Raw genomic sequence first — 26,588 nt, 5'->3', positions numbered from 1 at the left:
CTATGTCTCCTGAACGCGACAATACCAAATATATATAGTTTTATGGAGATTTCTCACTTGTATAGCTCAAAATCTACAAGCAGTACACAACCAAATTTCCAAAGCAACACTCCCCAAACGGCATACTTTTGATTTCAAGGCCAAACATTCCACTAACAGTAGGTTTACCCAAGAAAACTACCCATTACTAGAAAGAACAGATTCTGGTGAATCAAAAATGGGTAGAAATATCTTTGTACTCCAAACCACCAAGTTGCAATTGTTTCCTAAAGTTATAGTGTTTTATAGAAATTGGTGAATTTTTTGAAAAATGACCTCAAAGCTTCCACTCTACAGCAACATATCTCCCACACATCATTAGGTATCAATGTAAAACACCCCAAATATAAAATCCTGGGTCCACTGAACAGTTTGATGCCCAATATGAATAGATGTACCCAAGCACGTGGCATAGGAGGCCCCAAAAGGAAGACCCCCCGTTTGTTCTGTAATTTCAGATACTGCAAAATCAACACATTTACATCGTTTTGGGGGGCGGCAAAGGTAGAAAACAGTACGTTCACCCCAGAAAACCATATATTTTCGGAAAGTACACATTCCCCTGAATCTAAATTGGGTATGCATGTCTTTCTACGCCAAAGTACCAAGCCGCAAATCATTCCTAAATTTGGTGATTTTGGGGACATTTCCAAAAATGACTTCAAAATTTCGACCCTGCAGCATCGTATTACCCACATACTTTTAGGTATCAAGACAAATCACCCCAAATATGAAAGCCTGGGGTCCTCTGAACAGTTTGATGCCCAATATGTATAGGTGTACCCAAGCACGTGGCGTATAGGGGCCCCAAAACGAAGACCCCCATATGGTCTGTCATTTCAGGTACTGCAAAATCAACACATTTACATTGTTTTGAGGGGGGCAAATGTAGAAAAAAGTAAGTTCACCCCAGAAAACCATATATTTTCGGAAAGTACACATTCCCACGGATCTAAATTGGGTATGCATGTCTTTGTACTCCAAAGTACCAAGCCGCAAACCATTCCTAAATTTGGTGATTTTGGGGACATTTCCAAAAATGACTTCAAAATTTCGACCCTGCAGCATCGTATTACCCACATACTTTTAGGTATCAAGACAAATCACCCCAAATATGAAAGCCTGGGGTCCTCTGAACAGTTTGATGCCCAATATGTATAGGTGTACCCAAGCATGTGGCATATAGGGGCCCTAAAAGGAAGACCCCCATATAGTCTGACATTTCAGGTACTGCAAAATCAACACATTTACATTGTTTTGGGGGGGCAAAAGTAGAAAACAGTAAGTTCACCCCAGAAAACCATATATTTTCGGAAAGTACACATTCCCACGAATTCAAATTGGGTATGCATGTCTTTCTACGCCAAAGTACCAAGCCGCAAATCATTCCTAAATTTGGTGACATTTCCAAAAATCACCTCAAAATATCTACCCTGCAGCATCGTATTACCCACATACTTTTAGGTATCAAGAGAAATCACCCCAAATATGAAAGCCTAGGGTCCTCTGAACAGTTTGATGCCCAATATGTATAGGTGTACCCAAGCACGTGGCATACAGGGGCCCCAAAAGGAAGACCCCCATATAGTCTGTCATTTCAGGTACTGCAAAATCAACACATTTACATCGTTAGGGGGGGGGCAAAAGTAGAAAACAGTAAGTTCACCCCAGAAAACCATATATTTTCGGAAAGTACACATTCCAACGAATCCAAATTGGGTATGCATGTCTTTCTACGCCAAAGTACCAAGCCGCAAACCATTCCTAAATTTGGTGCTTTAGGTGACATTTCCAAAAATCACCTCAAAATATCTACCCTGCAGCATCGTATTACCCACATACTTTTAGGTATCAAGACAAATCACCCCAAATATGAAAGCCTAGGGTCCTCTGAACAGTTTGATGCCCAATATGTATAGGTGCACCCAAGCATGTGGCATATAGGGGCCCTAAAATGAAGACCCCCATATAGTCTGTCATTTCAGGTACTGCAAAATCAACACATTTACATCGATTTGGGGGGGCAAAAGTAGAAAACAGTAAGTTCACCCCAGAAAACCATATATTTTCGGAAAGTACACATTCCAACGAATCCAAATTGGGTATGCATGTCTTTCTACGCCAAAGTACCAAGCCGCAAATCATTCCTAAATTTGGTGATTTAGGTGACATTTCCAAAAATCACCTCAAAATATCTACTCTGCAGCATCGTATTACCCACATACTTTTAGGTATCAAGAGAAATCATCCCAAATATGAAAGCCTAGGGTCCTCTGAACAGTTTGATGCCCAATATGTATAGGTGTACCCAAGCACGTGGCATATAGGGGCCCTAAAAGGAAGACCCCCCCTTGTATGTTCTGTCATTTCAGGTACTGCAAAATCAACACATTTACATCGTTTTGGGGGGGGCAAAGGTAGCAAAAAGTAAGTTCACCCCAGAAAACCATATATTTTCGGAGAGTACACATTCCCACGAATCTAAATTGGGTATGCATGTCTTTCTACTACAAAGTACCAAGCCGCAAACCATTCCTAAATTTGGTGATTTTGGGGACATTTCCAAAAATGACTTCAAAATTTCGACCCTGCAGCATCGTATTACCCACATACTTTTAGGTATCAAGACAAATCACCCCAAATATGAAAGCCTGGGGTCCTCTAAACAGTTTGATGCCCAATATGTATAGGTGTACCCAAGCACGTGGCGTATAGGGGCCCCAAAACGAAGACCCCCATATGGTCTGTCATTTCAGGTACTGCAAAATCAACACATTTACATTGTTTTGAGGGGGGCAAATGTAGAAAAAAGTAAGTTCACCCCAGAAAACCATATATTTTCGGAAAGTACACATTCCCACGGATCTAAATTGGGTATGCATGTCTTTGTACTCCAAAGTACCAAGCCGCAAACCATTCCTAAATTTGGTGATTTTGGGGACATTTCCAAAAATGACTTCAAAATTTCGACCCTGCAGCATCGTATTACCCACATACTTTTAGGTATCAAGACAAATCACCCCAAATATGAAAGCCTGGGGTCCTCTGAACAGTTTGATGCCCAATATGTATAGGTGTACCCAAGCACGTGGCGTATAGGGGCCCCAAAACGAAGACCCCCATATGGTCTGTCATTTCAGGTACTGCAAAATCAACACATTTACATTGTTTTGAGGGGGGAAAATGTAGAAAAAAGTAAGTTCACCCCAGAAAACCATATATTTTCGGAAAGTACACATTCCCACGGATCTAAATTGGGTATGCATGTCTTTGTACTCCAAAGTACCAAGCCGCAAACCATTCCTAAATTTGGTGATTTTGGGGACATTTCCAAAAATGACTTCAAAATTTCGACCCTGCAGCATTGTATTACCCACATACTTTTAGGTATCAAGACAAATCACCCCAAATATGAAAGCCTGGGGTCCTCTGAACAGTTTGATGCCCAATATGTATAGGTGTACCCAAGCACGTGGCGTATAGGGGCCCCAAAACAAAGACCCCCATATGGTCTGTCATTTCAGGTACTGCAAAATCAACACATTTACATTGTTTTGGGGGGGGCAAAGGTAGAAAAAAGTGCGTTCACCCCATAAAACCATATATTTTTGGAAAGTACACATTCCTGCGAATCCAAATTGGGTATGCATGTCTTTGTACTCCAAAGTACCAAGTCGCAAGCCTTTCCTAAATTTGGCGATAAAAGCAACTGTTTTTACATTTCTGAAAATCGCCTAAAAATATTGCAATTGGCCGCATTTATCTCACCCAATTTCTTACATACAATTGTAAAACACCATAAATATTGATGCCAAGGGTCTACTGAACAGTTTGATGCCCAATATGCATAGATATACCAAGGCAGCTGGCATGTGCGGACCCCAAATAAAAATAGTGAATATGAGTTTTCTCCGCTGCCCATTCGCCTTCTGTGAACATAGACCCTTGACTTCATATTATTTGCCTCAAGACCCTCCTAACAGCAATGACCCCCCAAAACCATACATTTTTGGAAAGTACACATTCTGCCGATTCCAACAAAGATAACGACGTCTTTCTACACGAAACTACCAAACTGCAAAGCTTTTCTAAACATATAGGTTTTTACAACATTTCTGAAAATCGCCTAAAAATGTTGCAGTTTGCCGCATTTATCGGACACAATGTTTTACGTACAAAGAAAAATCTCTCTAAATATGGACGTCAGAGGTCTAATAAATAGTTTGATGCCCAATATGTATAGATTTACCAAAGTATGTGTTGTGTATGGACCCCAAATGAAAAACGTAACTATGAATTTTCACGCTAGCCAACTAAGCTGCAGAAAAGAGAACCCTAACTGTACGTTATGTGCCGTAAGACCCCCAAACTGTAAAAAGACCCCCAGAAACCCATATATTTTTGGAAAGCACATATTTTGGCGGATCAAACTAAGTAAAATCTATCTTTCTATACCAAAGCACCAAACAGCAAAACGATACTAAAGATACATAGGGAACAATAATGCAGGGATAAAATTGCAATAAAACCACAAAAATAGCGTAAATCAATGAAATAACAAAATAATTGTTCTGACAGCGTAATTAGTGGCCGAAATCGATTATCCAATAGTCACGCTGCCAAAATAACACGTTTTTAGGCAAAAAAAACAAAAGATAACAGTATAATGAATTCGTAAAAAAAAAAAAAAACACCTGTTTGTGTATACATATTTGTGCACTAATAAAAGTTATCTGAGTGTGCAAATACATGTAAATAAGTGTAAATAAGTGTAAATAACTGTACAAAAGGGACCAAGTGTGCTAAAATTAAAAAAAAAAAATTTAAAAAAATTCCAATCTTTACTAAAATGCATAAATGTACTGTAAGTATGTGTAGGTGCAGGTAAGTGTGTAAAAAAACGTGCACTTACCGTTTTTGGAGCAGGAGAATCGCTGTCTTCTTTGGAGGAGTCCTGGCAGCGTGTCTGCAGAGTTGCTGCGCAGCAGGAAGTGCGTGGGCGGCTCTGCAGGCAGGAAGAAGGTGAGTGTAGTAGCAGACGCTCCATGCGATGCGTCTGCTACTTTGAAGTCGGATCTGCGACAATCGAGTCGCAGATCCGACTTGACAGCCCCCCAGCCTCGTTGCCTAGGGGGCTGTCTTCTCTCCCCACTCTCTGCGGAGGCGGCAAAAGCCGCCGAAGCAGAGAGAGCGCTCAGCTGCTAAAGAACGTACAATGTACGTTCTTGGCAGCCTGAGCATTTGCCTGCCAGCACGTACGCCGTACGTGCTTGGCAGGCAAAGGGTTAATAATCATATTGATATTTACACAGGAAACAAGTTCAGTCAGTCTACTTAAATTTAGAGATTTGCATTTATCCACATATTTTTGTATTTTGTGCACATCTGATATGCTTTAGAAACATGCTGATAAATATATCACATACTGTAGCAAAAGCTTTTGTACTATATTTCAAAGTGTTAGTTCTCATGATAATGAATTTTGTAGGCTAACATTTGGAAGCTCTATTCTTTGAGAGGATATGACTAAGTGATATGTGGTTGTAAGAACACATAGATGAATAAGTTGTCTCTGAATTTATAATAAGACAATTCTAAGTATTGACATATACCATAGTTTTAAATCAATATAAATTATTAATGTCTTAAAATTAAAAAATGGTACAGTGAAATCCTTTCCTTCGTTTCTGTGGGATATTTTGAATAGATAATTTCTTCTAGAACCCCTTAATTCCTACTCAGTCCTTGTTTGTTTTACATGCATCTCAATCGCACACGTTGCAGAGTGTAGTTATGTCCCAGCCCAAGTTCTCTGTAATCTCTAAGGAGAGTAATGTTCATCCCTTAGTGCCTTGAATTTACATCCTCCGCTTTAACAAACAAGACCTATTTTCTTCTCTTATAGAATGTTTGGGAGAGGGCTATTGGTTCTGTGGCAATTTTGGGGACTGAGAAAAACATTTAAGACAGATCATCTGATATGTGTAGATCTGCTGTATTCATAATATCTAAGCATGGCTAGTTCAGCACATCATAGAAGTACAACTAGGAAAGGGGAGAGGATGTAGGTGGTGAGAGTGACTTGTCAAACCTACATTCACATGTTTATCTGTTGTTTTCCATTCTGTTGGTAACGCTAACATTTCTCTCTCTAATTATTCCCTTTTTTGTCTGAAGTTTTTACCTATTTTCAAAGGCTTTCAGATGTAGCATTTAATAGCATCTGGAACATATTTTTTCAGTATGCAGTTACAGAGCTGTGTTGCACTGCTGTTATATTGTGTGCTGGGTAGTAGTGATGGGCGAATCTGATCGGTTTGCCGAATTTTGCAAAATTCCAAATTGTGTGCCAAAAATGTGACTTTTTTTTTCATCCATGTGCGTAATTTACTCACAGAAATTCTGCAAAAAATGTTGCTCATCCCTACTGGGTTGGTACAATCTAACTGCTGACAGGTTGAAAAAGTAATGTTTAAATGAGTAAATTCTCTCTCGCTATGCTATGACCAGTTGTTTGACAGAATGACTGCCACATAATGTCCAGCTATTTCTTACCTAGCCCATGCATCCCTCCAGTTTATAAATGTCTAGTCTGTTTCAAGTAACTGAAAGTCAAACCCCCATATGTAAAGGCACTAAGTATGCCCAGGAGCAGTAACACTTAGCAACCAATAGGATCTTTCCTTTCAACAGATGACATGCAAATACTACCTTTTGATTGGTTGCTATGAGTTACTGCTTCTGGGCAAACTTTGTGCCATTTATTACAGAACACCCCTCAGACTCCTGTTGAGGAGATGTATTCAAACCCTTTGAATGAGTACAGGTTACAAATATATGAAATTTTACCTAAAACTTGTAACATTTTTGTTTAGTCACTTTTAAGTAGTAGGAAGAGACAGTATGATATCTGGTTCATTGGCAATCATATAGAATACAATTAGTATATGTACTATATAGAATAAAATTATGTATGCTTCTATAAAACAATTAGGAATATTCTATTGGTCCTGAATAAATTTCAGATTAAATGTTTTAAAACTAATTCATTCTGTTTTTTAAGCAGCTGACTTTAATAAAGCTCAGGCATTCTGCTCAGTAGGGCCAAAGATAAGAAATGTATCAACTAATTTATCAATTTAGAACAGTTTACAGAGTTGGCGATCACCCTCCTAGCATTACTTCAGAAAGACAAAAGAAGGTGAAAATTAAACTTTAACCTTCACTATTAGAAGAAACAGGTAAGAATATAGAAAGCAATTGAAAAAAAGGTTTTATTTTTGGTGAACTGAAAACAAATGAATTGAAAAAAGGGTTTGGAAGGTGAACAAACCCCTTTTAACCTACAGTAGGAACCAGAAAGCTGAAATATGTACCAACAGTGAGATACTGTCCAACTCCTGTGGTACTGAAGGCCGGAATCTTTCTGGCCTACGTTGTGGAGGACTAATAATGGAAGCCAAAGTTTAACGTTTTAAAAAACACCCATGTTACACCCACAGTAACATTTAAGAACATATCCACATTAATGGTGGTAACACTCCAAAAACCAAATTGTTGGTGTTCACTGCAGGGATATCACTCATCACTCATCACTCATATGTGAATACATATTAAAATGTACCCTTAAATCCATATGCCTCTTTCCCTGTGGATAACACAGCACCCCCCAGCACATGATTAAACACCTTAGGGGCCACTAACAACGATTTCTAAATACTAACAAACCCTACCAGGCTCACATTTTACAAGTAGCATAGGGCAGGCAGAGTATGACACACACATGGAACATAGGGCAAGCAGAATACAGCAGGAGACCAATCAGGACTCTAAAATGAACAGTTTATACTATGCTACATACAGCGACACAGTGCTGGTGCCCCTCTAGCAGTTTGTATGAGGTGTGAACAGGTGAACAACAGTGCAATGTGGGCACTTTCAGTCTGGGTGTGAGGTGTAAACAGTACAGGATTTTAGGGGGTGTGAACAATAGAGGCGCAACAGGTGTGAACAATACAGGGAGGATTACAGATGTGAACAATGACTGATTTGAAAATCTGAATTTGAGATGTAACCAATGCATGGGCAGTTAATCTAAGAGTGACAATTTTAAAAAATCTTTTTGTAACTTTGAACAGTTTTCTTTGGCTTGTTGAATGGAACCAGTGGTGTGTTTAGGTGGTATTATACTGTTATTTACATTCACAGTTATTCAAATTTTTTAGTACCCAACAAGGCAGTCCTGCAATTATGAAAGCATTCAGTAATTATTGATTAAAATAGTAATCTAAGATATTAATAAACAACCCCAGTTCCAAGAAAGTCAGGGCACTGTTTAAAACATGAATCGAAAAAGGATGTAATGATTTGAAAAGCATTTAAACCCTATATTTAATTGCAAACAGTACAAAGATAAGATAACAGATGTTGAAACTGAGAAATGGTATTGTTCATATTTATTGAATGCTATATTTATTTTTCTGAACAATATATGCTCATTTTGAATTGAATGCCTGCAACATGTTTAAATGTTTTAATATAAAATTGCAAAGACTTTGGTAATTCATCTATATTATTTACATTTTCCCCAGTGCCCCAACTTTTTTGAAAATGGGGTTGTATACTGTTTAGATCACTTTGCCAATTTTTATGCAAAAGGTTTTTTTTATACTCTATTGTAAGGTGTTTAATAGAACTTTCTGACCACTTATAAGCTCTATATTGCATGGGCCCAGAAAAAATAAGCAATACTTTATGGGGTAATGACCTTCATTTTTTGTTCTAGGCAAAACATTCTTTACATTGTCTATATATTTATGTTCTTTTACAGTACATAATCTATGTTGTTGAATATCTACTGTCACTAAAGAGATGCATTGTTTACTTCAGGATAATTCTGAACAAGCAGATATACACTGCCCTGTAAAAATGTATTCATGTTAAACATCATAATAGCATGAATGCTTTGCAGAAGATGAATGACATTCTGGCTTTGTTTCTGTTTTGTATAGTGGTAGTAAATGTGAGGGTATGAGTCTGTGCTGTTCTGATGCTTTTAGCGCTAACCATTTATTCTACATTTAGTGTGGATATAAAATTTAGTCTGTAATAGATACAAAGAAAATATCACAAAGAGAATTGCAGACAGATGGCAGCTGTAAAATATCAAAGACTGAAAAATGGCATCGGAGTTTGAGAGATGCATATTCTACACTCACTCCTGAAAACATTCAAGGTTTATAGCTAAGGAACTTACAATACAATAGGTTGCAAAAGAAATAGTAGGCAGATGGTAAATGTCAGGATCCTGCAGAGTGAAGCATTCTCACAACTGAAAATACTGTAATAATTTATGCACAAAATAGTTACATAGTTACATAGTTAAATTGGGTTGAAAAAAGACAAAGTCCATCAAGTTCAACCCCTCCAAATGAAAACCCAGCATCCATCCAAAATGATCTGCCTTGTACTTCCTCTCATCCCAATCACATCCTAGTTTAAAGTGCTTTTTATTTGGACTGGTGTTGGCTTATGATGCCTCTAGGAATTGGCTGTGATTAAAAAAATGTCCATTTAAAAAAAGACTGTGCTTGTTAGACTGTTCTAATAGATATTAGCAAATGTATACAAAGAGAGAGAGAAATGTGTATATATTCTTGTTCATAAGGTACACTAATGTCCTTCAGAGGCTTTCAAAAGACTTTTGCTTTTATACGCAACTATTCTGTTTTGTCATTTTGAGACAGTTAGTCACCATGGTTCTGGCTCAGTGGAGTATTTATAGGATATTTGTTTTCACCTTTGCAGAAGATGCAATATGACAGCTTTATGTGCTTAAATTAAAAATGAGGCTATATAAGGGTCTGTATGAAGAGCAATGTTGTGTTCATACTGTATATTGTAATGAACAGTTAAATATAGACTAAAGCACTCTCCTAATGTGGAATTAAAAATCTTGAGAGTCTTTGATCACCAGCAGACTGAACTAAATTTGTTTCAACCTTCAATCGATTTGTTCCTTAATGGACATGTAAAGCCTACATTTTCTTACCATGTATATTAATTGGGAATATTTTTCCAACCCAAGCCACATTATTTGTACTGCTTATATCCCCTCCATTTGCCAGTACCATCACATTTTCCTAAAACAAATAGCAGCTTTCACCCGGCGACCATTTTCTGACACCTCAGTAACATTGACATCTGCAAACAGAACATGTACGCTGTAAAGTTCATGCAATGCAGAATGAAGGTTTAGACAGGCACAGCATACATTGATAAATAGTTCTGCTGGGGTTGAACACTGTAATGGTTAAGCTGAGCTCAGGATTGGTGGTTAGGAGAAAACAGCTAGAGTGTCTATGAGAACAGCAATGCTATCTCTTCATTGGCTGTTAGTCTAGAGGCTGTGTTCATTAATCTGAGCTGAGAAGAAATGAGCATACTCATGAGCCAATGGCCAAAGTAAATACCGGAGGGAGGGGGCAGAGAGAGTTAGAGGTTTTCGAAGTGATTTAAGGGATGCTGCAGCCTTACTGTTAACATTTTAACAACCAGATCTCAAAGAGGCTGTTCACTGATTACATATTTGTGTGTGTGTGTGGGGGGGGTTCATGTCTTTTAATGTTTGCTACTTAAAGAAAATCTATGAAATTATTATCTTTAAGCTAACAAAGAGAGAGAGCAAGGACAAATTAAAAAGTCAAAGAAGAGACAAGATGTGTGTCAATTTAAAAAAAATCATTATTTCAATAATTTTTTAGAAGGAAAATAGCAGTACTGAATGTCATCTGACAAAAAAACATTTCCTTTAGAATATGTTTATATATGTCAGCTGATGTCAATAGGACTTCCAGGGAACTTGGGGCAGAGCGCTGCACAGTTGCACCCCTCATACTCAAGAAGTTGCACCACTGTCTATGTCTATATATACAGTTAGGTCCATAAATATTTGGACAGAGGCAACTTTTTTCTAATTTTGGTTCTGTACATCACCACAATTAATTTTAAATGAAACAACTCAGATGCAGTTGAACTGCAGACTTTCAGCTTTAATTCAGTTGGTTGAACAAAAAGATTGCATAAAAATGTGAGGAACTAAAGCCTTTTTTAACACACTCACTTCATTTCAGGGGCTCTAAAGTAATTGGACAAATTAAAAAACTGTTAATATAAAACTGTTAAAATAAAATGTTCATTTCGAATACTTGGTTGAAACCCCTTTGCTGATAATGACAGCCTGAAGTCTTGAACTCATGGACATCACCAGATTCTCGGTTTCCTCCTTTGTAATGCTCTGCCAGGCCTTTACTGCAGCGGCTTTCAGTTGCTGTTTGTTTGTGGGCCTTTCTGTCTGAAGTTTAGTCTTCAACAAGTGAAATGCAGCTCAATTGGGTTCCGATCAGGTGACTTGGCCATTCAGAAATATTCCACTTCTTTGCTTTAATAAACTCCTGGGTTGCTTTGGCTGCATGTTTTGGGTCATTGTCCATCTGTATTATGAAATGCCTCCCAATCAATTTGACTGCATTTAGTTGGATTTGAGCAAACAGTATGTATCTGAAAACCACAGAATTAATTTGGCTGCTTCTGTCCTGTGTCACATCATGGATAAACACTAGTGTCCCAGTGCCACTGGCAGCCATGCACACCCCCAAACCATCACACTGCCTCCGCCATGTTTTATAGATGATGTGGTATGCTTTAGATCATAAGCTGTTCCACACCTTCTCCATAATTTTTCTGGTCAAAGAATGTATTTCCAGAACTGTGCTGGCTTTTTTAGATATTTTTTATATAGCAAAGTCCAATCTAGCCTTATTATTGATGTGTATGAGTGGCTTGCACCTTGCAGTGCATCCTCTGTATTTACTTTCATGCAGTCTTCACTTTATGGTTAACTTGGATATCGATACGCCTGCCTCCTGGAGAGTTTTGTTCACTTGTTTGGCTGTTCACCATGGAAATGATTCTGCGATCATCCACCACTGTTGTCTTCCTTGGATGTCCAGGTCTTTTTCAGTTGCTGAGTTCACCAGTGCTTTTTCTTTCTTTCTCAGGATGTACCAAACTGTAGATTTTGCCACTCCTAATATTGTAGCATTTCTCAGGTTTTTTTCTGTTTTTTGCAGCTTAAGGATGGCTTGTTTCACCTGCATGGAGAGCTCCTTTGACTGCATGTTGTCTGTTCACAGTAAAATCTTCCACATACAAGCACCCCCCTCAAATCAACTCCAGGGCTTTTATCTGCTTCATTGGTAATGACATAACAAAGGAAATGCCCACACCTGCCCATGAAATAGCATTTGAGTCAATTGTCCAATTGCTTTTGAACCCCTGAAATGAAGGGAATGAAATGAAGTGATTGTGTTGAAAAAAGGCTTTAGTTCCAAACATTTTTATGCAATCTTTTTGTTCAACCCACTGAATTAAAGCTGAAAGTCTGCAGTTCAATTGCACCTGAGTTGTTTCATTTAAAATGTATTGAGGTAATGTACAGAACCAAAATTAGAAAATTACAAAATGTGTGTCTGTCCAAATATTTATGAACCTAACTCTCTCTCTCTCGCTCTCGCTCTCTCTCTCTCTATCTATATATATCTATATATATATATATATATATATATATATATATATATATATATATATCTATATATATATATATATATATAATTTTTTTTTTTTTTTTTTTAGAAAGCAGATTTCTTTCTGAAGTTATTTTTAAATTAAGAGTTCTAACAAACTTCAGTTGCTTGAAGATCCTATGGAGTGTTCTCCATATGCATTGCTAAAATTGGTGAATTTGTTTGTATATAATGGATGTTGTGACAACATAGGAGGGATAGGAAGTGTTTAAACTACACATGCCCCACAAAGTACATTGTTTTGAGTCAACAAGTGTTTGAAAGGAGTTGCTTTCTTTAGTGCTTGTTTTATAAATAGAACATGTCACTGTCAACACAAGAAAAGAGCAATTTGTTTTCTTTCTACAGGGGCATCATCTAAGCTGTGACATTGCATTTAGGGCTTGTGACTGGGTTCGATTTTAACGCATCAATCAATAAATAATAATTTGTGGAAATTGTGTTTATCTGATATTTAGCACAAGATGTTAGCACAATTGTAAGGACAGTGATGCATAGAATCACACAGTTAATCTATAACCACAGTACAGTAAGGCTGGGACTTTGCATTCCTTGATCTGCTTTTACTGTATGTTACTTCCACTTACAAGTGTCAGTGACTGACGCAAGATATCATAAATCTTTAAGCAGAGTTTCGGTAAATATGCATTCATTATCTGACTGCACACAATGAAAAAATAGTGTGAGGCAAATTTAAGTGTAATTCACAAGTTGAACATGCAGCACCTTTAATAAAAGATTAATTTGTCTTTATCCCCATCCCAACTCTCCTTTTCCCCTCAATTAATTTTGTATTTGTTTTTTATGTGAGTTAACTTCAAAATAAACATATATAAAAGTAAATAGCAGGTCCTATTTTATTTTTTAAGTTCAGGATTAATGTTGTATAAAATACTTGTCTCTCCTTATTCGGCAACTCTACGAAAAATTACTTCCAGCATTCTGCTGACATCTTGTATTTTTCTTAACAGTGGAACTCTGACTAACCAAATCTCGGCATAATTGTAATTCTGTTTGTTTCATTGTTGCTTTCAACTATGCTTTGCTTCTCTGTGAAATGAATTGTAGCCAGTTTTTCCTCTTCTGAATGTTGCTGTTTATTGAGTCAAGAGATTTTGTTTTAGGTGTATTTTTTGTGTCAAAACTCTAAACATAAATCATTTAGTCAGCATAAATAGTAGAGTTTTGGATGCTACCATAAGTCTGCATTATAAAGCTACTCGTGCGAACACAAGATTGTATGAAAAAAAGACTACATGACAGATAGCAAGCATATGAAGATAAAACCAACTTTAAAAATCTTTTACTTACACATACAAATTTTGTTCTTGACTTTCTTTTCCACTAGCAAATATAAAATAGTCAAAGTGTATATGGCATTAATAGTTCATGGGAATTGCATGGATTGCAGAAGAAATTTAATAACTGTTTTAAATATGGGTGCAAAATCATTTGCCCAATATAACTCAAAAATGGCAATTTTTTAACGGGTCATCAAGTATCTTCTGAAACATTCTCCTTCCCTTCATCACTTATTTATATACTTTGGAGAGGGCAAGTTAGGATTGGGCATGGTCCGATTGTTTTATCGACCCCCACATCATTGGTATGCATGCCCTTGTGTGTGAACACAGTGCTTCATACTAGCCAAAGGGTGGAGATTAGTACTTAAAATTGCAATTTTACTATATGAAATTAGCCATAAACAAAAACTGCTAGAAAAGTTCATTTTTTTTTTAAAGGGCTTTATTAATAGTAGAAGCAGCATTTTAGATATGGACTGTTTTATATGACTTTTTATTATAGAAATCTGCAATGTTTAGAGGTATAGTTTCTTTTTAATCTGTAAACTCAAAATTAAGCACCATCATTGAAGCTCAGATAATAGCTAAACAGACCAAGTCCACTCTTGTGTATTGTGCAAGGTAGGGTAGTTTTTCATCTAAGTACAGATTATGATATGACTATGGCACAACAAATGTAATAAGTTGTAGAGCAGGGATACCTGTGAGCCACATTCAGTTGTAAAAAGAGTTAGAGAGCAAAACAAGCAGGCGGTGCCATATAAGGTCTGTGAGTGGCTATTTGTGACCCCCTATATGTACAAGCAATCTAAAGTAGGCTCTGCTTGGCAGTACACCTGTTTTTTATGCAACCAAAACATGCATTGCAGCCAAGAATTCTATTATTATTTTGTAATTAATCCACTTTTTCTATGCTTTCATTTTTTCCTCTCTCTAACCTCAAATTTAAAATAACAACAGGTTGCCAGGGTCAGTGACATTGACAACTAATGTCTGAAAGCAGATTCAGTGTGGCGCTAGATTTGTGTGGTTATTTTTCTATTCTTATCTTTTTGTTTAGATTCATTTCAGTTTGTTCAAATAATGTCCTGCTGAATAATAGTTTATATATCAAATTTGATGTAGTTATAAAATGAATATAAAAAATGAAAGCCTAGAATACTAATAATTTACTTTTAACGGTTACTTTTAAGGGAAACCTCACATTGAATTCAAACATATACAATATACTATATTATTTATATGGTGACTATCATAAAACCTATAGCATAATGTTCTTTATACAAAAGAATTAAGATGCATAGTTTTATGCTACTATCTTCAAATGACCAGTGCCTTGGTTAAGTGTTGAGTATAATTAGGATTTTCTTTACTTTCTGCCTTCCTGTCATAGTTCCTCTGTATTCTCTTAATATTTTGTTTTAGGCTCTTTGAAACGAATGTAAAATTATGGAATGTGAAAAACAAAACTCACTATAACTCAAGTATTCAGTGGGGCATCCTTTAATGAATAATAATTTAATAGAAAAATACAAATCAATACATGGCTAATTCAACATATTCTTACATAAGTATGCTTCAAAGTTTACCTTTTACTTTTTTCTTAGGAAGTGCTGGAACACCAGTAACATTCAATGAAAATGGGGATGCTCCTGGGCGATATGATATCTACCAATACCAAATAACAAACAGAACGGCAGAATACAAGGTTATTGGACAATGGACCAACCAATTACATCTAAATGTAAGCAATGTGAATTAATTACATTAGTATAAAAAAAGTTGCATTTATATTTACAATGTTTAAAATAAATAGTCCACATGATAATCAAAATGTTAAAGAAATACTTTTAGTGTATTGAAAACTTCTGTATATCTTTTGAGAGTGCAGTTTGGTATATCCATTTTTGTATTTGGCAAAGTGTATACTAAACAAAAATATTTTTTTTTTCTGGGGGGGGGGTTTCCAGTGCCACATATGGGCTGAAATCAGGCTGCTGAAAATTCCTACTTGGGCAGTAGCCTCCTTCTTTTCACATCTGGAACCATTGTGTCGTCTCCGCCTCAAACACACTCGACATAACAGCATGATAATGCAAAGGCTTACCTTTCTTTGCCAAAATCAGCCAAGTTTTTCATGCCAGACCCAACACAGTGGTTAAGAATGGCAGAAAGCCCACATGTTCACTAGACTTACTGTTTAATATGTTTTATGACCCATTTACTCATTTAGTGCAGAAAAAGGAAACGTCTGTAAGATACTAAAGTGGAAAAAGATAACATCAATGTCCTAATGCTCTAATTACCATAAATCCACTAAAGTGGGATGCATTTATTTGCTCTGAAGATATTTTTTGTTTTCACTGCATAATAAGAAGCTTTATTTTACTCCAGTAAATATTTGATTGGTAAATCCTTTTTCTCTGCTCTACTGTCTCCTGTACATTAGCTATAATCCTAAAATTAAGGAATTCAGTGTGTTGACAGTGCCTGTTTACTTACCAGTGATGTATTGAATGCCACCCTTAATTTTTTCTAAAATATACTTTTCAAAAAATAAGTCTAACAAATACAGTCCTTTGCTAGGATCCATTAATAAGCCTGCACATAAAAATCTACTAGTTAAGGCCAGTAAAAAAAGTTACACTGAATATGTGTAATACCTATAAACACAAAGTTTTAGTGCACACAACTATATAATCCCCATTACTTTTCAATATTTTAATATTATTAAATGGAAGAAAGCCTTATATTAAAGGGGTCCTGTCAACCAAAGAAATCATTCCAAATCATTTTCTACCATGTTAATTAAGCAAAACTTGTATTCTTAAGTCTGGTAACTAACAAGCAGGCAGGCACCATTTTGTGGACACTTTTTTTAGGGCAAATTTTGTATCAGCCCAAAATCTTGTATATGCTCCGCAATGAGGGGACCTAATGCCCATGCACAGGTTACACGATTATAGACAGTGAGGAGGAATGTGAGGAGTGAGTAGATATCTAGGAAGTGCTGAATTGAAAGTGAAAGTATGGATATTTTAATAAGAAAATAATTTTGGTTTCATCTTTAACATGCAAAGGACAGGTACTTCCTCCTGCCTCTGTCTTCTTAAAGGAACAGTAATGCCAAAAACATGTTTTAAAAGAATGACAATATAATGTTCTTTTGCCCTGCACTGGTAAAACGAACGTGTTTGCTTCACAAACACTATTGTATTTTATATAAACAAGCTGTTGTGCAGCCATGGGGGCAGCCATTCAAGCACTGGATACGCCACAGATCACAGATAAGTTCTAAAGAATACCATTTTAAACTAAAGAGCTTATCTATTATATGTTGTGCATCCTGTGCCTTTTCTCCCTTTTCAGCTTTGAATGGCTGCCCCCATGGCTACACAGCAGCTTGTTTATATCAACTATTATAGTGTTTCTGAAGTAAACACGCAAGCTGTACCATTGCAGCACAACAGTACATTATATTTTTATTATTTTCATACACTTTCATTTTTTTGTGTTACTGTTCCTTTAAGTCAGGGCCACCATCAGGGGGGGACAATCATTCTGGGCCCCATAGGTTGAGTCTTAAGGGGGCCCAGCCATGCTGTACTTAGTTGGATTTGCTGAGCCCCCTGCTGTCAGTGAGCTGCAGATCTTGGAAGATCTATTGCATGATATAGAATTGTCCGTGATCATTCCATACTAGAAAAAGTGCTGAACTGCACCTACTCACATAGATTACCTCAACACAGATAAAGTAAAACCATCAGCTAACGCTGAATAGAAGTATATGAAGATTTGGAGAAACTAGTAAATGTTGACTGATACCTCTGTACCTCCCACAGTAATATACACTGTGCCTTGGTTGTCGGGTATCTTGGTTTTATAATATTTTAATATTGGTGTGATAATTTTAACCAGTCTAATAAAATCTATATTTTATGTGTTATTGCTATTATAAGTGCCCTTTTCTCTCTTTCAATCTCTAAGACAAGTTTACTAAAGTCATTAGAACTGACTGGAATCAAGGCCATGATATGCTTAATGCAATATGCTGTTCACTTCCTACTTTGTAATTTTATTCTTTTTATTTTGTAGCTCATTCATGTTTTATTAATTCAGGGAAATCCATGATTTCCATGTAAAAAAGGTATTGGGTTTATGTATATCATATGGATATGTTATATTTATCATTCTCATTGCAATAGATTGTTATGGTGATGTAATAAAAAAAAGGAATTTCAATATAAAATTTGAAAAGATATTACTGGCTGCAAAATGTGTTGGCTTAAATACAGCTTAGAACTCAGAGGAGGTTATCGTCTCTTTTGGGATAGACTCAGGTGTTCAAATGAACTGCCAGATGAGGTCCATTTATTTAATTTTTATATTTTTCTCCCTGTTACTGGGCAATCTCTACAAGACTAGAATCAATATTCATCAGGGAAAGAATTTATCAAGAAATACAGATGGCATGTTCCAGAGTTCAGTATGCTTTCAAAAAGAACATATTCTAGGTAAAACTGTTAATGGTCTTGTTAAGGTTTTAGTGCATCAAAAAGCCATGCACTATATGGAGTAAAAGTCAAACAAAAGACTGTTGTGTTAATTTTTCTTTTAGACACTGCATTTAAAAATAAATCCCATGTTGACAAATAGTGCTTTTTATTAGGCAATTGAGCAAAAGTGAGTTGGGAATACTCTTATGGAAGGCTGCATGAAACACAATATTTTCACTTCAGTAAACCTCTGCTAGAAAAAACAAAATTGTAAAAGTGGGTTACTAATCCTGTACATTTTCCACTGACAGCAACATTCAGTAGAAACTATATATATTCTCTGCAGATGCATAAAGAATTTACCATGCAGAAAATTTAGAGCTTTGTGTAATAATTTGCTTGTCATAGCAATCAGTTTCAAAGAGATTCCTTACTTTAATATACCACATTCTGAGTGCAAAAATTATTGATATTGCTTTGGATATTTAAAAATTATTACTGTTAATTATCACTTTTACTACCTTGTAAATACATTACAAAAGGCATATTTGTTGTACATTTTGTACATTTTTATGTAAAAATATTTCATTAGCTATCTTAAAAATAGGAACTACTAGAATACTGTATAATCTCCCCTATATTTCTTACTAAATGGTCAGCAGAAAGCTTTGCTTTTTATATGTATTCTTAATCAAAGCTCTACAACAATTTGCATGCAGACAGTTGTGGATTTGGGCACAATAGGGAAATGGGCTAGGGGAAAGGTAAAACATGTCATTAATAAATGATACCTTATGTTTGGGTATTTTTCTACCAGTACATCATAACCATGTTTTAACAGAGACAGCAGCAGGAGACTTGCTGTATAAATTCAGCAGTGGCTGGGGTGATTTTTAATTTTTATTACAGAAGGTGCATTGTAGTGTGGCATGCGGCACAACGGATGTCATGGGTAACCAGAAGTACAGAAATGTTATCCAAAAAGCTCAGAATTTCCCATGCATTACTTCCAGTTACTGGGGGGGCAAAGCTGCTGCACTAGGATTAAGCCCTTGCCTATACACACCACACATATACTGTAAATATGGCCCTGGACCCCACACCTGTATATGTTAGGGTTAGTGATAGAAACACTTATAATGGCTATCTTACAAAACCCCAATATTTATGGCCTGATAATAGAAGAAACCAAATACAAAATAAATGCACTGGCAGATGCTTGGAATACTTATAGATTTCTAACAATAATATGCAAGGCATCCTTGCAAGCTAATTTGACTGCAAGAGGCATATTTATCAAGGGTCGGATTTCGAATTGAAAAAAACAGCAATTCGGCAGATTTTAGATTGCGAATGTTCGAAGTCGAATTTTTAAAGAGACAGTACATGATAAATTTCAAAATTTCTAATTTTTTACATATTCTAATTTGGATTATTCCCTAGTCGAAGTACACCAAAAATAGCTCGAAATTCGGAAAAATTCACCTCGACCTTTGATAAATCTGCCCCTCAAGTGTCATATGAGCTATATAAACATTTTAGGGTAAAATCCAGAGATCTCTTTGGAATCAATAGAGTTTATCTTAAAAGAATTAATTAGAAGAGGGATTAATAAATGGAAGACATTTTTAAGGTTTGGGATTTGTCAGAATAGAGGAAATAAAACGTTATTGGAAATTTTTTGTTTTGTTTCTTCTGTTATCAAGCCATAAATATTGGGGTTTTGTGAAATAGGATATCTTTGAAACCCCCAATATTTATGGCCTGAAAACAGAAGAAAACAAAAACAAAATGAATGCACTGGCAGATGCTGGATTAATATGCAAGGCATCCTTACAAGCAAATTTGACTTCTAGAGGCACATTTATCAAGGGTCGAATTTTAAATTCATGTGAGTTTTTTAAGTTTTTTAAGCTTGAATCTAAACTTATTAATAAAATAGAATTTTCTCAGCTCGGACTAATTTAATTGGCCCTAAAACTTGAATCGAATTTGATTCAAATTAGAAAAACTAGAAAACTGGAATGTCAGGAAAGCTGGAAACATCACCAAATTGATCCCTGAACCTCTCCATTGACTTATACAGCAATTTGGCAGGTTCAAGGTGGCAAATAGTCAAATTCAAGTTCTTAAACAACCAGAGTATGATACATTGCAAATTCGAATTTGAGTTAAAACTCAAATCGAGTTTGGATGATTCACAATTCAAATTTGAGAGTTTTGACAAAAAAAAAAAATTTTAAATATTCATTTTGACCCTTAATAAATCGGCCCTTAAGTGTATTACAAACTATATAAAATTTTAGGGCAAAAATCCAAAGATATCTTTGGAATCAATATGTTGACCTACAGTACATCCTCTTAACAGAATCAATTAGAAGAGGGCAGTGTCGGACTGGCCCACAGGGTTGCCAGGAAAACTCCCAGTGGGCCCAGGTGTCAGTGGGCCCTCATGTTTCTAAACATTTTGCCTATTTCATGGTCATTCCCTATTTCGTTATGGGAAAAAAATCCATAATAATGGAAGAATATAGTTGGTAGATAAAAGACTAGCAGAATAAAGAGGCTGAGTGAGAAAAGGAGGAATAATAGTTTGGAAAGTGGGCCCATGGTCTAAGGTTTTCTGGTGGGCCCCTGGCATCCCAGTCCGACAATGGAAGAGGGATTAATAAACAGAAGACATTTTTAAAGTTTGGGATTTGTCAGAATAGAGGAAATAAATGTTGTTTGTAGGGATGCACCGAATCCAGGATTTGGTTCAGGATTCGGACAGGATTTGGCCTTTTTCCGCAGGATTCCGATTCGGCCGAATCCTTCTGGCAGGCTAACTGAATTGGAATCCTAATTTGAATATTCAAATTTGAATATTCAAATTAGGGGTGGGGAGGGAAATCGCGTGACTTTTTGTCACAAAACAAGGAAGTAACATTTTTTCCCCTTCCCACCCCTAATTTGCATATTTTAGTTTTCTAAAAAGGTATAGACAGATAATGACATCATATATGTTACTGATGTGTTGTGATAAAACTTCAGTTGGTACAAAGTCGCTGTCGCATGGCAGGTCCCTTTACATATGATGACATATGATGACAATTAGGGATGGGCGAATTTGAACCTGTTTCGTTTCGCAAAAAATGTGCCACCGGCGGAATGTCGCCGATGCCCATTAAAGGCTATGGGCGTCAAAAAAAATTTGTTGCGCAACAAAAAATTTTTGACACGCATCATTTTATTTTGCAGCACAACCATACAAGTCTATAGGCCTCATTTTTTCGGTGAAACCAGGCGAAAAAATTTGCCCATCCCTAATGACAATATAAAGAGATGTACAATATTTGTAACGAAGGACAGCAGTGTTACTTGCAAAATATAAATATTTCTAAACAAAATTGATTCTTGGGAATGACTCCCTAAGAAAAAATGTACGATTTGTGTGATAATCAGAACTAACCGTTTGTGTGTGTTTTTCAAACCAGCTGAAGTTTCGTAGTGTTTTTTTGCAGTACAATCTTAAAATCTGTAAAATATTGCTTGTCAAAGTACTATGGGCTAGTCTGGCAGTTACATCAATCAGAAGATGAAGGTTTGTTTCACTGCCCCCTGTGGGAAGCTGGAAGATTGGCAAACCTAATCTACTGTAACTTCAAAGGCTTTGATCAAGTGCATCACAATAGATTGGTGTTTCCTTGGTGTATAGGGCCACATTAATAGCTTCCACAACCTTTGTATAGCTTTGTACACTACTACACTATACTTTTCCCTGTTGAATATTGTGCATTTGATCACCAGTTATATCAAGCAAGCATATCAAACCTAATTAAAGATGCCCCTATATAAATGGGACTTACTACTTCAGTTCAGACATTGGCAAATATTAAATTATGTATTTTCCTGCACCATCACTGGATATACATGTATGGGACCTGTTATTCAGAATGCCTGATAATTAATCTTTCTATAATTTGGATCTTTATACCATAATTCTACTAGAAAATCATTTAAACATAAAATAAACCAAATAGGCTGATTTTGCTTGCAATAAGGATTCTTATCTCAATTCTATCTCAGTTTGGATCAAGTACAAGGTACTATTTTATTATTAAAGAGAAAAAGGATATATCTTTAAAAAATGTGGATTATTTAGATAAAATGGAGTCTATGGGATATGATGATCCAGGAAAAAAACAAAAACGTATTCACCTATGTGCTGTAGCTCTTAAGGCAATGGCACATGGGGTACTTTGTTGCCTGTGGGCAAACATATCTTTTCAGACCAAGACATCCCATCTCCTTTTATGGGTTATTCATTATTTCTTTGTCTGTATTATTTTGTAATTTTTTGAACATATGCTTAGTACAAGCATAGTCAAAAAATTGGTCATATACATGTTTAAAAAAATTATCTAGTCTGGTATAATGGTCATATTTATTCTTAAATAATATTAAATTGGATATTTTCCATTATGCAGAGTGATTCTATGCATCCATCCTTTTTCTCAAAGACCTGAATTCCTAACAAGCACTTTGATTGACTTTCTAGCTTTTTTTATGTTAGAGCATTCTGTCACAATGACCATAGCAGGTCTTTTAGGCTGTGGAGCCCTTACTCACTATATTGCCGAGATTAGAAAAAAAAGTAAGAAACAAAGAGAGAAGTGTAGACATTTAAAAATATAATAGCCATTTCATATCACACTATAAATTGTATTCTGAGACTAAATACATGTACATAACTGAATATAGATTACAATTCAGCTTCCAGGAAATAATATGCAGCAATAAAACAACAGATTAAAAATATGGATCTCTCCCTTTTCTCTGAACTTTTGCTCTACACATTTCACTTCAATCTCATTAATATCACCTACTTTGTTAATCCCCCCAGACTCAACTGATGTCCTTCCATAGTCCATACCTTTTCCTTTGACTTTTTCTTCCTTTGGTTTGCCTTGCATTAAAGCTACATTAACTGCAGCTTTTCAAGCTTCCTCTCCCACTATAAGGATAATCTCTTTGCAATCTGCTTTTTCTTGGTATTTGTTAGGTTTTTAGTTGTTCTCTTAATACCTTCTACCTGTTTTAACCTTCCACTCATATACTTAATATCCTAAAATATCCTACACCCTAACATTTGTAAAACGTGTGCTAAATTTTTCTTCTGAGGGTTATACCAATCACTGCAAAAGCTTTAAGAACATCTATATTGTGGTTAATGGTATGTCTGGGCTGCTGGCCTGGAGTACCACCACAAGTGGCTTCCTTTGGCGATGCCATGCCATGCTCTTAACCAAACTGCATAAGATGCGTTTCAGGCATGGTAGCATATAAATTGTTGCTATTTTAGTAAAGGCATGCTATTATCTGCTATTTACTAGGCTATCATTATCACATTAGTTTTTTTGTTTATTTTGTCCTCTAGTTTCTACTTGTTTTACTAATGTATTCAGAGTGTAGTGATTGCAATGCATTCTATTTTTTCCCATTTCTGTCGGAGAAATGGATGCTTTGGGTTACATATATTTTGAATTATGCATACTGAGAAAATGTTAACTCTTTGAATGAAAAAATATTGCATGAATTTAAAATAATTGCATGCATTACATATTTAGCTAACTGTAAAACAATAATATGCTCAATGTAAAGGGAACATTGTCCCTGACTGTGTGATCATTTAGTAGATTGGTTGAAATAAAGCTTGAGCTACCCTTATTTTTATTTTCATTATGTTATATCTATCCTTCTATACCTATAAATGTTCATATATCTGAACATAAGCAAATATGTATTCCCATTGGCAGATAGACTGCTTCTTCAATAATTATAAATGTAATAAAATACAGTAGTCTAAATCCATGACCTCAAGAGCCTCATCCAATTAAGTATTTATAACAGGGTGAGGCTATGGTGATCTTGAAAACTAGTGATAACACTGCAGATGTGTCTGAGTAACTGAAAATTAACTGTACACAGATTAAAGATTTAATGAAACTGTGGGAATGGGGTATTGCTTTGATATGTATGTATATTAGAAGCTATGAAATCCTGTCTCTAACAAAGTGGAATGAATCATCTTTGAAATGACTGTTAAAAGACATTTAACGTGTCTAATATGGCAACTGACATTTGGTAATACAGTACCATGAGTATCTTACCAATTATATTGCCAAAGTAACCTTCTTCTACATCTTTAGGGCCATGGCACATGGGGAGACTTGTTGCCTATGTTTAAATACTCCCTATCAAGATTAATTGAAAATGTGAAGGGAGGCAATTTCTTGTAGTTACGCTAGATCGCTGAGAGTACTAAGGGGGAACTTACTAAATCTCAAATGTTTTTTATTTTTAAGAAACCATGAATAAACTCATTTCCATTTATATCAAGTATTTATCAAAAGATCCAAACGGGAAAAAGTTGCATAAAAATTATGAAAAACTTGATTTTTCCGACTTGTCGCATGATAACTACTACTTTTTCATATTGTTGAACAAAAGTGCAAAAAACACATGAAAACCTCAAAAACCATAAAGTAATGAAAGATCTTCCTGTTGTAAAAGGAACATATGCCTTTGACATCTCCATAATTTCAACAGGTTTTAGCTGGAGTATTTTTGGATTTGGAAGTGTTGCCATTTTGCATAATAGATCCAAAAAAGTCATGCTTTTTTTCCATGACTTTTCTGGGTCTTTGGTGACAAAAAGCTCCAACCAAAAAAGCCACTGTTCAGTATATCTAGTATAGGTAAATCTAAAAACTACTGGACTTGCTGAGTAATCAATGAAGACGTTTCACTACTCATCCGAGCAGCTTCTTCAGTTCATTAGCTAAGTTTTACTTCTGGTGATCATAATGTTATTCAATGGAAAGTCTTTTTCAGGAGATTTATCACCCGTGGTACTGAATATTTAACTGTGGGTGATAAAACAGATGATGCCTACCTCTCTGTAAAAAAATTAACAGATTAAGAATTTCATCTGTGAATCTTTCCAGCACAGAATAGTTGTCTAAATCATAATCGAAATCATAAACAGCTATGATTAAGTACTGAAAGGTTACGAAACGTGCAAGGTTGGTCTCATGGGCTCAGTATGTACAAACTTTTAATATGTCAATATGTTAATTGAATAAATTTCGGACGTATATGAAATATGAGTCACGGGACATATATCTTTGATAAATAGTTATTTAAATCAGTAATTACCCTTCCAATTTGCATTTGGCGTTAAGGATTAATAGAGTTGTTAGAACGCTATGCTGTGACTAAGCTTTTCCACCACAAAGAAAGTAATTGAGTAACAGGTATGGGACCCGTTATCCAGAATGCTCGGGACCTGAGGTTTTCCGGATAACGGATCTTTTCGTAATTTGGGTCTTCATGCCTTAAGTCTACTAGGAAATCCTTTAAACATTAAATAAACCCAATAGGCTGGTTTTGCTTCCAATAAGGATTAATTATATCTTAGTTGGGATCAAGTACAAGCTACTGTTTTATTATTACGGAGAAAAAGGAAATCATTTTTAAACATTTGGATTATTTGGATAAAATGGAGTCTATGGGAGACAGCCATTCCGTAATTCAGAGCTTTCTGAATATTAGGTTTCCGGATAAAGGATCGTATACCTGTATATGACATTACACATTCATCTGTCTAGATGAACACAGTTGTTTAAACATTCCCTGACAGTCAATAAAGTGTTATTAAATGTGAAACATGGAATTCTTCTGCCCCTTAGGTGGTAATGTAATAAACAGTGCATCCATTCAGCAGGTAGCATTTACTGGGAAACTACTGTATGTATAAGCAAACAACTGTTTAGTTGCTATAGCTTACTACAACCCTGCAAACTTTTCACCTTTAGTTTCAGATAGTCACAGTTTTAACTTAAATGCTTCTCTAATTAAACTACTAATCTAAACAAATACTTGCCCTAGAAAAATAGTGCACAAATGTTATTTCATTGATAATTTCAGGGAAAAAACAGTAAATGCCAAATGTGCTATGTCCTCTTACATCCATAATAATGTGCACTTTATATGCGCATTATTTCTAGATTTGATCGATAATATGAGTTTGAATAAGTATAAAGTTTTCTGTGGAACAGTTG

The 26,588-nt window shown here is 35.8% G+C and overlaps 1 protein-coding gene across 3 annotated transcripts in view; it reads left to right on the top strand.

Moving 5' to 3' along the window:
- grm8.L (glutamate receptor, metabotropic 8 L homeolog) overlaps nt 1-26,588 on the top strand; it is a 435,368-nt gene that overhangs the window by 365,460 nt on the left and 43,320 nt on the right. For all 3 annotated transcript variants that reach the window (XM_041586418.1, XM_018252589.2, XM_018252590.2), the window contains one exon: nt 15,595-15,731. In XM_041586418.1, coding sequence (XP_041442352.1) covers nt 15,595-15,731 — 137 coding nt within the window. The remainder of the gene's footprint in view (nt 1-15,594; nt 15,732-26,588) is intronic.

This window comes from Xenopus laevis, chromosome 3L (assembly GCF_017654675.1).
Source record: "Xenopus laevis strain J_2021 chromosome 3L, Xenopus_laevis_v10.1, whole genome shotgun sequence".
Lineage (NCBI taxonomy): Eukaryota > Metazoa > Chordata > Amphibia > Anura > Pipidae > Xenopus > Xenopus laevis.
The sequence above is the reverse complement of the archived record's forward strand: the minus strand, read 5'-3'. Positions and strand labels throughout refer to the sequence as shown.